Source organism: Cyphellophora attinorum (genome assembly GCF_001299255.1).
Source record: "Cyphellophora attinorum strain CBS 131958 chromosome Unknown Contig14, whole genome shotgun sequence".
Lineage (NCBI taxonomy): Eukaryota > Fungi > Ascomycota > Eurotiomycetes > Chaetothyriales > Cyphellophoraceae > Cyphellophora > Cyphellophora attinorum.
The window spans coordinates 141,726-156,561 of NW_017253242.1; the positions used below are offsets into that span (position 1 = coordinate 141,726).

Genomic DNA, 14,836 nt, shown 5'->3' on the forward strand with positions numbered 1-14,836 from the left:
GAAGACAAGCGCATGTGAACGAGTCGACGTTGAGGATTAATCATGTTCATGTTCGGATAAGGTACCAAGACACGCCTTTCATCGCTGGCCGCCCAAACCAGGTCGCAGCGGAAATCCTGAACGGAGAACGTATATACAAAACTCCTGAGGCACTTGTACACGTGCGTACACATCAAGGCTGCTGACCTTTTCCCAATCCTGTGGTAAGCTCCCACTCATGCTTTTCCCCATTGCGTCCGAGACTTCTTGGAACGCTGTCGTCGTCGACTGCTTGCCCCAACACATCTCTTATTCGCTCATCCCTTCACCAAAGCTTTGAGCCAGCGCACACTCCAATACTCGTTTCTTTGTGAGGAGCGCCTGCGGCACGACCAGAGAATCGCTCGCTGCGCTCGCCTGAGTCGGTGCGAAGTTGGTGGCTGCCCTTCGTGACCATCACCTCCCCACGGTGCTCTCCAGGCTCAATTGTCTTTTCCCTTCGCTCGCTCATACACAAACTTGTGCACCTTCACCATATGCTGCTTGAAATTGCTTTCGCGCTTCGTCTTGTATTCGCAATGCTCGCATTGGTGATAGTGCGGATTGGGGTTGTGCATATCCTTCATATGCTGCCTGCGATTGCTTTCGCGCTTTGTCTTATATTCGCAATAGTCGCATTGATAGTAGTGTGGATCGGGTTTGTGCATCTTCTCCATGTGTTGCTTGAGATTGTCTTCGCGCTTTGCCTTGAACTCGCAATACTCGCACTAGTAGTAATCTGGGTTGGGCTCGTGCTGGTCGTTGATATGACGATCACGCTCATGCCCCGTTGGGAAGCCCAAGTTGTGGAACTTGCAGCTCTCATGAGGGCACTTGAACAGACGAGCCCTTGTCGGAGTTCCCTGAGCGTGCACGTTCTCCATGTGCTGCTTGCAATTGCTCTCCCACTTTGTCTTGAACTCGCAGTAGTCGCATTGGTAATAGTGTGGGTTGGGGTTGTGTTGATGGTTGATGTGACGATCACGCGCGTGCTTTGCTGGGAAGCCAAGAGTGTGGTACTTGCAGTTCTCATGAGGGCACTTGAATGGACGAGACCTCTCCGGAGCACCTGGAATGGGGTCGTGCATGTCGTCGACGTGAAAATCGCGCTCGTACTGCGTTGGGAAGCCCAAGGTGTGGTACTTGCAGTTCTCGTGGGGACATTTGAACGGACGACCAGCATTTGGTGTTGGAGCTCCTCCCTGGTCGTTTCGTTCCGTTGCGTTGTTCCTGTTCTACAGGCTTTCCGGGCTCATCATGGCGCCTTCCCCGTTCAGGACGGCGGGTTTGACAGCGCCGCCTGCTGCTGCTGTGTCGTCTGCGTCGGTGTCGGCGTTCTCGGCTGTGCTGCCAGAGGTGGTGATTCCTTTGCCCTTTGTGCTAGAGACTGGCTTGGTCTTCTCTGGCGACTCGTTCGTAGCACCGTTACTTTCAGATGCATCAGCATCGACTGGTGCTGTGTCACCGTTGGTAGTGTGCACGCCATTCATCATCGGCACCGGCTCATCATCGCCATCGACGTCGATGCCATTCACCTGCTTGTCCGCCGCACCGTTCTGCTTCCCACCGCCCTTCTTCCCATCCTTGCTGATCGGTTTCGGCGGCGCCTTGATAGGTTGCTTCTTCTGTGGACTAGCATTCGTCCTACCTTCCCCAATCTTCCCACTCGCCGGCACCCGCGGCCGCCCATACCCCGGCCTTTGCTTCGGCGGCAGCTCGTAATCTTCCAGCAGAGGTCGATCGCCACCGTTTTCGGCGACCTTCTTCTGGAACCATCCCCTTGCGATGCCAACGATTTCGTCAACGTTGTCGGGGTTGACCTTGGCCCAGCGCGGTGGGTCTTTGAACGATTTCTCCCCGTCGATGATACTGGTCGACGCGTCCTGGCGGGCCGCCATGTTGAGCCTGCCGTGCAGGATGTGGAAGGGTACGGTAAGGGAATCAAGGCCGAGTTCTCCCACGAGGCCTAATTCTCGGAAGCCGAAGAAGTCTTCGCCGAGATCTTCAGCGAAGTCACCGCTGACGAATTGCTCGCCACCGTCAGTGAAGGTGCCCTGGCCTTGAGCGGTGTCGTCGTTGAGAGCGGGCCGCAAGAGGTCCGCGAGGTGTGCCTTCATGCGCTCGTGCATGGTGGTAAGTTTCGTGGAGAGGCGGTCGGTGTCTTCCTTGACGTATAGGTCGAGGTCGGTCAGGCTGAGGCCGTTGTCGTGCAGAGTGAGGAGAATGATCTCTTCGTTGGTCATCGTGGGACGTTGTTTCGAAGGGTCGACGACTGATTGGGCAGGTGGGAGAATAGGCATGGCTTGTTGATGCTTGTAGGTGACAATAGTGGAGACGAGGCGGCGGAAGAAATCAGCTGCGAGGTCAGTCATCACGTCCAGGGCGCCGGGCTGGTACTCCTCGAAACCAGCCGTGAATAGAATCTTGCCAACGGCCCTTTGCAGCGCGGCTTTGCAGACATAGGGAGCCATAATGGGTCCATCTTCGGACTGGACGTGTTTCTCGATGTCCTGCTCGTGAAATGGTTCGGGCTGATATTTGCTGAACTGGTTCTGGTATGTCTGTGTCTGAAGCTGCATCTGCTTGACAACACCAATCTTGGAGACGATCTTCTTCGTGTCTTGCATCTGCGCAATGTTTGCATTAATACGTTTGGCGAAGGTCGACTCGGGCGATTTGAACTGTCCTTCTGGGAAGAGGCGGAGATATTCCTCGAATTGGACGACGACCTGCCCAGTGTTATCGCGCTCCCACCTGAGTTTGGGATCGAGGTCCGGGATCGCGGCCAATGAGTCGTAGTAGTCAGGCAGCATCGTTTCCTCTTCGGCCTCGAGACCTTCCGACAGCGAAGTGGATGCCTTGTTGCGAGACTCGTCGCCTTCTTGTGCAGCATCGAGGGCTGCAGCCTCTTGCTGAATCCTTTGCCATCGCCTCATGCCAGATTTAGACCGGAGGAGTGCCTCCTCATCGGCATTGAGCTTGTCTCCTCGGAACATCTTGTGCCTGGCAGCGGCAAGCATTGCGCGGTCCTTCTTCGTCTTTTGCTTCCACAGCTTGTAGTCCTCGTCTTCGTACTCCGGAACAGCTGTCTGAGTGGTCGGCAACGCCGGGAGATCCATATCAGGGGCCTCGCTGCCAGCACCCAGCACCGATCCGTGTCCCGCTCCGACAGGCGTCAAAGTGCCCGGGGGCGGCGTGGAATGACCTTGACTGCCGTCAATTTCCGACTCTGCACGGAAGTCCTGTACCGAGTTCAACGCTGTGTTTACAGGCTTCGTGTCGGGTAGAGGTGTTGACTCCGGTATTGACTTTCTCGCAGTACTGGTGCCCTTCTGAGCGCTCTTCTTGGGCGCCTTCCGACCGCGAGACGCCATTATGGGCTCATCATCGCTCTCCTCTGCACCGTCGTCGATCTCGCCGTTGGCGATCTGCTGTCGCCTTTCTTCGGCTTCGATCTCTGCTCGGTCACGGATAACGATCTCCGGAATCAATGGCGCCAGCTTGTCGGTTTCCTTCTGCATGTACAGGGCATGCTTACGGAAAATATGATCAGGGCTGCTGTTGAACTTCAGGCAGTTCTTCCAGATCTGATATAGGTCATCGACGAACTCCCTTTTTGACTTGTAGGTGAAGTTCTTGAGCTTCTTGGTCATAGTGCCAAGATCCATGGGATTCTTGATGATGTGGTGGTAGTCTGGCGCATCCTTCTTCTTGACTGGGTTGAGAAAGGGGGCGGAATGCTCTGTCATAGCCTTGAGCTCGTTGAGGACTTTCTCTGCGGCATCGTACAACTCCTCCTGACCGACTTTGTCTTCATTCGACCACTTGCTCCTGTTCTTCCGCACCTCACTTAGCAATGCGCGGATCTCAGCATCCGTGGCGTTGACGTTATTCCTGCGGTTGTCGATTCGCTCGATCAGATTCTTCAGGGTCAAGCTGGAAGCACCAAGGTTGGTGTTACTGAGACTGCCTTGCTGAGCGGCAGCATTCTGTCGACTGGCATGTCCTTCTGCTTCGGCCTCCGCTCGTCGCTCGGCTTCGTCTAACCTCTGCTGGTCGAGCATAGCATCGCGATCGTTCTCGAGGGTGAAGAACATCAGACGCGACATGGTCTTGACTGTCTCGGTCTCGAGGCGCTTCGCGGCCTCTAACTTCTTCCGCGCATCCTCTGGGTTCTCCTTGGCAGGTGGAAGAGGTTTCGGTGGTATCCGGCCACTGTCGGAGGAACGTCGGGAGTTGATGACAGGACGCGCGATGGGCGACGACGTGGCAACGTCGGCAATGATCTGGACCTTGTTGCTCTTCTCCTTGAGCGGCGACGCAGTGTCAGCTGCGTCGTCCTCGTCGTCATCATCGTCATAATCATCGTAGTCATCGTCGAGTTTCCGCTTCTTGGAGGTGGGAGGGGGTATCGAGGGTGCATCGGCGACTATATCGATATTCTGCGACTTGGGCGCAATAGCAAGTTTCTTGACACTCTTGATGACATCCCCGACACTGTCAAACAGACTGGCAATGCGCGACTCAGTCTGGTCGTATAGTTGACGGAACTTCTGAATCTGGGGATCGTCCTCGATGTTGGAGTCGGGCTCGGCCGCGGGAGGTGCGCCGGACTGAGAGCCACCAGCACCACCCACGCCGCGCAGTCTGGCGGACAGCGGCGTGTGAGGACGTGATGGCGCTTTCAGTAGGCCAGAGTACATCCTGTGACTGGACGAGACCGAATGGCTATCGTCATCTGGTGGCTTTTGGTGAGGCACCGAGCCCGGCCATTTGGACATGGCCCAGCTGGCGCACGTCTCCCCTCTCTTCAGGGCAGAACGAGGTCATACACTCCAGTTTGGCAACTCGCGCGAATGGCGACGGACACGCGATAAATTGTCGGAAAAGGAGTGTATATGGGGAGCCGAAGGCGGAGAATCGAATGGTGATGATTTCGAGACGATCAGAGATGATATGAATGGGCGCGCCGTTGGAAGAGATCGAGGTAGTTGATGGCTGACGTTGCGCCGTAGTGAGGGCAAGGAGTCCTGTGAGGTTGAAAGAGACTCGGTCACCTCTCTCCAAGCCTGGGATTGCCCCATTGGCTGCCCGCACCCGTACTTACAAGTGGTAAATTTGTACCTGGAAAGGGAGCTTAGGCATTAAGCCCGGCTCATCTCTAACTTCAAGTTGCTGAGACTACTAAGTGCATTTACGTGGCTTCAACTCTCTATCCATCTGCATTGGCACTTCAACATTCACAAGCAGCCTATTGTGCCCTCATCAACTTCTGTCCAAGCAAACAAATCACCACAGTCACATTGCCCACCACAGATGCACGCCTCACAATAGCTACCGGACCTGTGCTGGGTCACTGCCTAAGCAGCACATCCATCTACAACCTCCTCCATCAATCACACCCACACACACCAGCCATGCGAATCCGAATACCCTTCCTAATAGCCTTCCTGGCCCTCCTCCTCCTCTCCTCCTCTGCCGGCCTGCTGCCACACTCCGCCCTCCCGTCCGCTCCAGATTCAGTCCGCGACAGGATCCCTCAGAACACCGACAAGGTCGCCCACTTCCTCTGCTTCTTCGCCCTCACCTTGACCTTCTACTTTATCCTCGACACCGCCCGCCGTCGCGTCCTACACATCACGCTTGTCGTCGTCACCGTGTTCTTGGGGCTAGGGAGCGAGGTCGCGCAGGGACTATTGCCGAATGGGCGGGAGTTTGATTTGTGGGATGTCGTTGCGAACGTAGCGGGGAGTCTTGCGGCGCTGGGGGTTGCGAATGCATATCATCGACGGGCGGCGGAGAGGAAGAGGAGGGCGAAGTTTGCGGCGTTACTTGCTGATGGGGGTGAAGACGTGGAGTTGGGCGAGGGGTCGGGAGTTACTGGTGGTGGGACGGCTGGTCTGGACGGGCAGGAAACGGGTGTGGTCAGCACGAGAACGGTAGAGGAAGAATTGGACAACTGGGACGAGAACATGCCCGATGATGACTGGGACGAGGACGAGAATGGTGGAGTTGGGGGCTCGAAGAAGATAACACCTGCGACGAGTACTACGGACAGTGAGGATGCGGGTATCGTTGGTGGTGGGAAGAAGATGGCTGTGGATTAGGCATCTGACAACGATGAGATCCCAGAGCAGGCATACTCATTCATACAGCGTCATTTGGACCGATCCACGGACGGCAATGCCTCGTCCTTAGAAGACGAGGTGGTGTTCGTGGGACGGAATCCAGCCATATTAGTGAAAGGGCAGAAGAAGCCGAACGGCGTCATTTGAGATTGCAGCAACTTGATAGCGTTCAGCATTCTTCGAGCGCAAGCATATGTACGAACAAGTCACGTTAATGATCGGTTTGGAATAATATGGAAAGTGTCTCGATCAATGACTCTATGCTGCTATAGTGGTACGCGGCAAAACCTGATATCATTTATTGTGCATTGTCCTTTCCCTATCAATCATGATCGCAGGCGTCGTGATCGCCCGGCACATCCAATCAACCGGCACTCCCCTGTCCGCTGCCGGTCTCCCTCACATCCGTCCCAATGATGTGCAGTGACCGTTCAAAGACAAGAAACGCATGCTGCTCGGTTGATGCAGTCTCCGCAACACGCGGGCGCAGCCGCAGGATTCCGCACCTCACTCAAGCGCAACCATCGCTATTGCTTTATCCCGCCACACCAGGAGCGAAGGCGAGTACTGTTGTCCACACGCTCTAGCTAATTAACGGCGTGGGAACTCGCTATAGCTCGCAAGAATCATCGAAAGCAGCTGAACTTCCCAAAGCTGATGCGGAACGGATTTCTCCTGACGCCGTGGCGGTCTGCGCTGATGCCGCCGCCGGCGTGCTTGCCACCCCAGTTCTTGGTCCAGATGAATGGCATTTTGTTTTGTGTTATGGATCGCGAAAGAGCTTGGTGGAGGGCGGTTTGGAAAGGGTGACCTGGTCTCTGTGCGCGTGGAATTGGTCTGTGGGTGTCGATTGGATTTCAGGTGTGAGGAGAGTGTCACGACGGAACGCGGCAGAGAGGGATTGCAGTCAATAAGTACTAGCACTTGCCTGTCAGAAGCGAGACGTCACGCCAGCAGACAAACAAGAATGAAGGCAGGTAGGGGTGGGCGCAGTGCATGCGCGACCAGTCTCAAACTTTGTGGCGTCGAATGAACAGGGCGGAAGATCGCAGACCAGGTGGAAAGCGAAATGCGCCAAGGCACGGCAGCTTGCATTGAATCTGGCGAGCGAATCTTGGTTGCTGGTTTGTATCACAACTGGCACGGCGATTTCTTGGTTGAGGGTGTCGAAGTTGGTTGGTGTTTGCAAATGACGTAGCTGTTGTGGCGCTCAAGATCTGTACCTGTGGCTGTGCATGCGGTTGTCCTGTCGATCCTCGGGGAAGCACGAGAACGAGAATCGTGGCGTCCTACCAGTTATTGAATATATTCATGACATACTAGACGTCTCATGTTCGACTCCTGATGCTCGGTTCAGGCCGTCTTCTCACGGCGTCAAGCATGGGCGCTGGAATGCTTGACGGCACCCTAATACAGCTGATGAACTCTGTTACGATGCATCGATGGCGTACATTGACTAGCGGACTTGGCTGACATCAACTCCAGACAGCATCGAAATCTGGTGCTCAAGATAAAAACTCATCGAGATCTCGTGGCTTCATCATGCAGGATATCAGGTAGTCGTAGAGATAAGGACTCTCAGCGTGTCGAACTGGGACATCGTCACCACTCCCGTATATCGTGCGAGCGACAAATCATGGAGACCACCGTCCCGGTTGTCAGGAGTTGCCAAACTGGAATGCTGCTTACGAGCGCGGTGAAGACAGAGCACTGGCGGCAAGTCCACGTCTGAAACGGCTGCGCTCCAGGTCGAGATGAGTCGAGAAGCCCCGGCTCCCACTTTGCCACTGCATATCCGGTCGATTCCACCCTTTCAGGAGCGCTCAGGAGCGGGAGAGACTGAAAAGCTGCATTTGGTTGACTGGCAGACAGCACATATCATTCTGTCCAATTGGCTGGCTGTTGCAGCTCGGATTTCTTCTCAACAACGTTCAAATCATGTACACTCATTTGCTTCGGACACTTTATCTGCCCACCATCGTCATTATCGATCTATTCGGCTGAGCCCTCGTAACACACTACCCAAGTCACGTCGTGGACTTCGGTCTCGTTCTGGCTTTGCTCGCCTTCTGCCTTCGTTCTCTTGCTCTGCCAGCTTCTCTGCCGCTATTGAGAGAACCCTGCTGGCGACATTGTCTGCAGCATCTCTGTACTGGGCCACCTTGTGCACTCCATCTGCAAATGCGTCGATATTCGGCTCCAGCTTATCGAAAATTTGGTCCACTCGGGACTCTATGGTTTGGTTTGGTCGGGATTGTAATTGATGCAGCATCTCTGCCTCCTCCGGGCTAAGTAGCGACGCATCGAGGTCCGAGGGTCGTGGATGTTTCTGGCTCGGAGGTGATTTGAGGAGATTCTCCAGTGCATCTCGCTCTGATTTGAGTCTACATATTGTCAGCTCGGCTCTTCAGAAACTCATCGCGGTACTCACTTTTCGATTTGCTGTTCGAGTTCGGCAATCTTGTCCGTATTCTGAATATTCTTAGGATTCGGTCGTTCTGGGAGCTCTTTGGGTGGCGGAGCGGCATCTTCCCGCGAGAACCAATCTGACAGCTCTGACTTGTTTCCCAGGTCCTTCAGTAGCTCGTCTTGTATCACTCGTGCTGCTGCTATAGCACTAGACACCTCAAAGGTCGCTCCCATCGGCTTCTGATCTAGCGACCGGGTCGCACACCAGCTGAGGAGCTGTCTCATGCGTCGAGGTTCTGGCAGTCCGTCTGCTTCGATGTGCTTGTAGAAGTCGGCAATGTCCACTTCGTCATGGGGTAGCGCTATCGAGTTTGTGAGTGGTCTGACTAGGTTATCTGGAGTGATCTCACCATTCGAATTGCCAGTCTCAATCAAGGAGCTCGCCCTTCTGCCCCTTGAACTGAGACTGCTTCGCCGCTGGCCGTTCTTGTTCTCACGCATCTCCTTGTTTCGACGGATCACGGGCGTGTCAGCAAAAGGCAAGGCAATTTTCGTGCCTGAGTGTTGTGGCTGAGAGTCGTTGTCTGATTGTTCCCCAACCGACGCCACCTCGGCCGGAACCTCAGCTTCAACAGTCTTTCGTGGCGATGGTACTGGGCTAGCGCTCTTCTCGGGTGCGACTCCCATTTTCCGTCGCGGTTTGTGGACGGGATTGTGTTGTTGATCTTCATGCGATAATCGTTTTGACTTTCGGATTGGCTGTTTCTCGGTAGCTACTGGTGTAGAAAACGACATCTTCTTCTTTTGTCTTTTCGTCGTGGCTATTTCGGTGCCATCTTCAGTATTTTGTATTGCAATAGTCGCTGTCGTATCTGCGGGGCGCGCGACGAGAGGCTTCCTCGTCGCGGCAATGCTGGCATTCTGTTTGACCGGGACGTCTTCCTCCGGTATAGCTGGAGGCACATCCTTGGGTCGCTTCTTCTTCACTCTGCTGAACATAAAGCCATCGTCTTCTTCCTCGTAACCTTTGCTGGTTAGTGCCCATCGTAATTCAGCTGTGTCCTCGAACGTACTCGGTTTGCGCTTTCGCGCATTGTTTTTGGACCCTCCATTGGTGGGCGCATCGTCCGATTGGGGTAAGCTGTTCTCGTCTCCTCTGGTCGCATCTTTGGCTTGTATGCGTGCGCTCAATCTGCGTGTAGTCCTTTGAGTTGATGACATAGGAAGCGGATGAAGTGGTGCGCGCGCAACGAGTGCGGTCATCGAGCTGGTATTGTCGTGTTCCTCTCGCGTCGTGTCGCGAAGGAATTACACGTTCGGAACGCGTGTGCTCAAGAGTATCGATACATAGGAATGAGCGATTTAAATAGGTGAGACACGTGAGAGGCGATCGTCTTCTCGTGGTTGGCTGTGTGAAAGTCGTCGACGGTGAGTTGAGGGCACGAGGCGCAACGACTGCTCGGCCCTCATCACTCCCTCGTCTCTTGTTTACATTGAAGGTCGCCAAGGCGCTATGGCTGCTTTAGGACTAGTTTCTTCCGATGAGTCCCTCCTCGACTTGCTCTTTCTTCCTTCCATGCTCACCATGATTGTCTGAGAGGCCTCTTCTTCCATGCTTCACAATAATGGTAGACTGTCTAGGATGCTTTGAGATCTGTCCGTTCCTCCACACCGTCCACATGCCACGCATCTTGCAATGGCACACGGACGAGGCGCGAGAATTCACGGTCCTATCGTGGAGGGGCTCCAGCTGAACCAGCTACGGCATTTACCAATTGTTCTTTAGGTTCCGCTCCACGAATCCTTCCTTGACGTTCTCCTCCGTCTGTCTGCGTGTGATGCAGCAAGTGTTGGTAAGAGGACAATGGCAAGCTCGAGATGCCATGCGGAAGGCACGGCTATCGACGATGCAAAGCCAGCACGTGGGGCTTAGCTCATCTCTTGTGCCTGATGAAGCAGACATCTGCAGTCTCGGCACGCGATGTGCCTGGCCATGGTAGGTATCAATGCAGCCAAACGAGCCGCTCCCCGACTGTCCTTTGAGCTGATACAAGCCAGCGCACGTGCATGCGGATTGCTACTTACGGCCCCTGTTTGATCATTGACTGAAGAGAAGACGACATGTGGTGGCACACTTTATTCATGTCCTGGTGCTGCCCGGAGCCCATGTCCAATGCGATACTGTTTGAGGTCGCCTTGTGCCTGACAAGGCAATGCTCGTGACCATCACCCTCGTAGCCGCTAACCGAGTAGATGCCTCTAAATTGGGAGCCGGAGCGGCAGCGTGCCAATGCGGCCATGACGACTTCAAGTCCACTAACCCAGTCACCTGCTACTTTGTCATTAGTGAACGTCCGCTGGGCATTGTTCGATGGTTTGTAGATGCCACTGTAGGATACATAGAGTAAATAGCCGGTCTACACACTGCCCTCAAAGCCTGTTTCGAAGCTTTACCGGCGCCGCGGCCAATCCTGCTATCAAGGTCTCCCCCACCTCGATGCCGCAACTGTAACTCTACTTGGCTGTCACTCTTTCAGAAGGACCGACTTATACAGCTTACGACGACTTGCTTTGCACCTTCTCTGCAAGCTGGACTTGTACCTAAATCCCGCCGGATCACCTTCGCACCATCAGTATTCCTTCTTCGCCCATTGCTACCCTAGACCAACTCATTCCTTCGCAATCCGGCCCCTCGCCGTCCCGCATCCGGCAATTCCACATCGATCCTCCCGATCCTTCCACCAGCCCAGCTACGTGGCTGCGCTGTCCACATCTTCTTCGCACTCCCATGTCAACCTCAACACCGTACTTCGATCACTAAGGCACTGGTGCACACGCTTGGAGAATGGTCCATATCTCGCTGCCGCACCGCCTCAGCGGTCTGCCCAAGAGGGACAAAGAGTCTGCCTCTACGACGGGCAGCACCCAAAACAGCAGGAGACCAAGCCCGTCGCGGGGACCTAGTCAAGCCTCAAGCATCTACAGTGTTGAAAAGCCTCTGATACTCCGAGTATATGTCATCAAGGTAGGCACAATGGTCGGCTCGGCCCTACACTGGCTAACCCTGGCAGGGTCGCAACCTTGCTGCCAAAGACAGATCAGGCACCTCGGATCCATACCTGGTGGTGTCATTGGGACGAGAAAGACAGCAGACGCCCTACATCAGCAAGACTCTAGATCCAGAATGGAAGATCTGCCTCGACATGCCACTGACGGATGTGCCCCTCGTAGAGTTTGTCTGCTGGGACAAGGACCGTTTCAAGAAAGACTACATGGGCGAGTTCGACATTGCAGTTGAGGAACTGTTCAACAATGGCAAGATCCAAACAGACCCCATGTGGTTCAAGCTCAAGTCAAGGAGACGAGAAGGCAAGCGCCAGGACATTGTTTCGGGCGAAGTCCAAGTCCGCTTCTCCCTGATCGACTCAGCCAACCCGTCCGCATCCCCGGAGGAGATCCTTAAGAAGTTCCGGACCGTTCTGAAGATGGCAGAGGAGGATGACGATCTCTCACGCGTCTCAACCAACGCCGATGACGACGATGATAACGAGAGCCTCGCTGACGACCTGGACGATACCACAGAGCAGGAACTTGGACCAACAACGTCAGGAGTAACGGAAAAGAAGCGGCGCAAGAAGCGTCTCGCTAGCTTCGCCGCAAGTCGATGAGTGTACGCGATTATGATTTCCACGGAACAGCGAAAGACGTTGCGGGCGTTATCTTCCTTGAGATCGTCAAAGTTACAGATCTGCCTCCAGAGCGCAACATGACACGGACTTCCTTCGACTGTGATCCATTCGTTGTGACTGCCCTCGGCAGGAAGGTCATGCGTACCAGAGTCATTCGTCACAATCTAAACCCGGTCTTCAACGAGAAGATGGTCTTCCAGGTGAACACAAACGAGACTGGCTACTCCCTGACCTTCAGCATCATGGATAAAGACAATATGTCAGGCAATGACTTTATTGCATCCGCTTCTTTCGCCGTCCCAACACTTGTTGCTACCGCGCCCAGCCAAGATCCAGACACAGGTCTGTATGATCTTCCTGAACCGCCAGAATATTCACCCGCTGTCCAGAAGAAGGAAGGCAGATCCCGATTCCGGATACCTCTGTCACGCAGTGCGTCTACTCAGAGTCTAACAAAGGCCGCCCGGCCCAGCCCCAAACGCGATGACTCTTCCTTCTCGGTCAAAAATGGCATGTTCGGTGAACCTTCACCTCCAGAGCCATCAATGCTCGCTGCCACAAGTGCTGCGGCGCCTGTTGGGATCGCAGCCCCTACTAGCAGTCCATACAATGGCGGGAACGGTGGCAACGGAGCGTCGAGCCGGGACGATATCACGACTGAAGAATCAGGCCTCGAGATGTACGACATTCCTTTGGTTCTGAAGAACAAGGATCGGTGGGAAGCCAAACATACGCCCATGATGCAGATCAAAGCTAAATTTGTTCCATACACGGCGCTACGCCAGCAATTCTGGCGAGCCATGCTGAAGCAGTATGATGCCGATGACAGCCGCCGGATCAGCAGGATCGAGCTATCGACCATGTTGGATACTATCGGATCGACTTTGAAAGAGTCCACAATCGATGGCTTCTTCGAACGCTTCGCGAAAGAAAACGAGGCTTCTGGACTGGACGACCTGACCTTTGACCAGGCAGTCATCTGTCTTGAGGACGCCCTCGAAAAGACAGCCTCACGAAAGGAGACCTTGGCCGAGAAGGCTGTGCGACTGGTTCACAAGCCTTCGAACGCGTCCAACACCACCGGGTCCAGTTCAAGTGAAGAGATCCTGAACATAACGCATCCTTCTGCCGTGCCTGCATTGGAGCCTTCGGGCGAGATCGGTCAGACCTCGGTGATGGACAGAACTACAAGCCATGATTTGGGCGACGAAGCCGAAGAGGAGCATGTTATTGACGTCCGTGAATGCCCAATCTGTCATCAGCCAAAGCTCCATAAGAGAACGGATGCCGAAATCGTCCTGCATATTGCAACATGTGCCAGTGCCGACTGGAGGCAGGTCAACAATCTTGTTATGGGCGGCTTCGTGACACAGTCGCAAGCTCAGCGCAAGTGGTATTCCAAAGTCATCACGAAGATCAGCTATGGTGGCTACAAGCTTGGTGCTAACAGCGCAAACATTCTCGTTCAAGATCGGATCACGGGACAAATCAACGAGGAGAGAATGTCTGTCTATGTTCGACTTGGCATCCGCGTGCTCTACAAAGCTCTTGGCTCTCGAGAGATGGAGCGGAAACGCATCAAGAAGATGCTGAAATCGTTGTCAGTCAAGCAAGGCAAGAAATACGACGATCCTGCGTCTGCATCGCAGATCGAGGGATTTATTGCATTCCATCAGCTCAATATGGACGAAGTTCTGCTGCCGACCTCGGAATTCCGGAACTTCAATGAGTTTTTCTATCGCGCTCTCAAGCCAAATGCGAGACCTTGCTCCGCCCCTGATCGTCCGGAGATCATTGTGTCGCCAGCGGACTGTCGCTCGGTTGTGTTCAACACCATTGATGACGCCACAAGCATTTGGGTCAAGGGAAAAGACTACAGCATCTCTCGCCTGTTCGGTGATGCCTACCCGCTCGATGCGAAGCGATACCAGGGTGGTAGCATGGGCATCTTCCGGCTGGCCCCGCAGGACTATCATCGATTCCATATACCAGTCGATGGAGTGCTCGGTACGCCCAAGACGATCGAAGGAGAATACTACACTGTCAACCCCATGGCCATTCGTTCAGCGCTGGATGTGTATGGTGAGAACGTGCGTGTGGTAGTCCCAATTGACAGCGTTGCTCATGGTCGAGTAATGTATGTCTGTATTGGCGCCATGATGGTGGGCAGCACTGTCATCACACGTAAACCAGGTGAGAAGGTGAAGCGCGCTGAAGAGCTCGGGTACTTCAAATTTGGCGGCTCGACCATTCTCGTCTTCTTCGAGCCGGGCAAGATGGTTTACGACGATGATCTGATCGCAAACAGCAAAGGCGCTCTAGAAACGCTGGTAAGTGACACTAAAAGCTTCTGTCTGATATCAACACGGCTGACTCAAATACTCAGGTTCGCGTTGGCATGTCCATTGGCCACTCTCCTCACGTCGACTCTCACAAACCAGATATGAAGAAAGAGAACAGCGAAGTCACCGATCGAGAAAGAGAAGAGGCTAAACGTCGCATCGAGGGCAGCATGGCACCAGACAGAAACGTACCAAAGATCGCTATGTGAGCAAGGAGTCGACCTGGATCATACAACGAACACGACCCTTA

General features: G+C 54.3%; 4 protein-coding genes across 4 annotated transcripts; 2 read left to right on the forward strand and 2 right to left on the reverse strand.

The window, feature by feature from the left end:
* Positions 1-1,253: 1,253 nt before the first annotated feature.
* On the reverse strand, positions 1,254-4,721 carry AB675_3295 (Transcriptional activator spt7; the record flags this gene model as incomplete). The annotated part of the gene is made up of 2 exons (XM_018143332.1): positions 1,254-4,325; positions 4,449-4,721. 2 exons carry the CDS (start codon positions 4,719-4,721, stop codon positions 1,254-1,256), a joined length of 3,345 nt encoding a protein of 1,114 aa, XP_017999487.1.
* A 714-nt stretch (positions 4,722-5,435) lies between these two features.
* On the forward strand, positions 5,436-6,125 carry AB675_3296 (uncharacterized protein; the record flags this gene model as incomplete). The annotated part of the gene is made up of 1 exon (XM_018143333.1): positions 5,436-6,125. The coding sequence occupies one exon, from the start codon at positions 5,436-5,438 to the stop codon at positions 6,123-6,125; it is 690 nt and encodes a 229-aa protein (XP_017999775.1).
* A 2,005-nt stretch (positions 6,126-8,130) lies between these two features.
* Positions 8,131-9,776, reverse strand: AB675_3297 (Kinetochore protein mis13; the record flags this gene model as incomplete). Its single annotated transcript, XM_018143334.1, has 3 exons — positions 8,131-8,530; positions 8,578-9,580; positions 9,629-9,776. The coding sequence occupies 3 exons, from the start codon at positions 9,774-9,776 to the stop codon at positions 8,131-8,133; spliced, it is 1,551 nt and encodes a 516-aa protein (XP_017999568.1).
* Positions 9,777-11,400: 1,624 nt separating this feature from the next.
* Positions 11,401-14,795, forward strand: AB675_3298 (Phosphatidylserine decarboxylase proenzyme 3; the record flags this gene model as incomplete). Its single annotated transcript, XM_018143335.1, has 4 exons — positions 11,401-11,580; positions 11,627-12,166; positions 12,217-14,574; positions 14,631-14,795. 4 exons carry the CDS (start codon positions 11,401-11,403, stop codon positions 14,793-14,795), a joined length of 3,243 nt encoding a protein of 1,080 aa, XP_017999569.1.
* Positions 14,796-14,836: the final 41 nt, after the last annotated feature.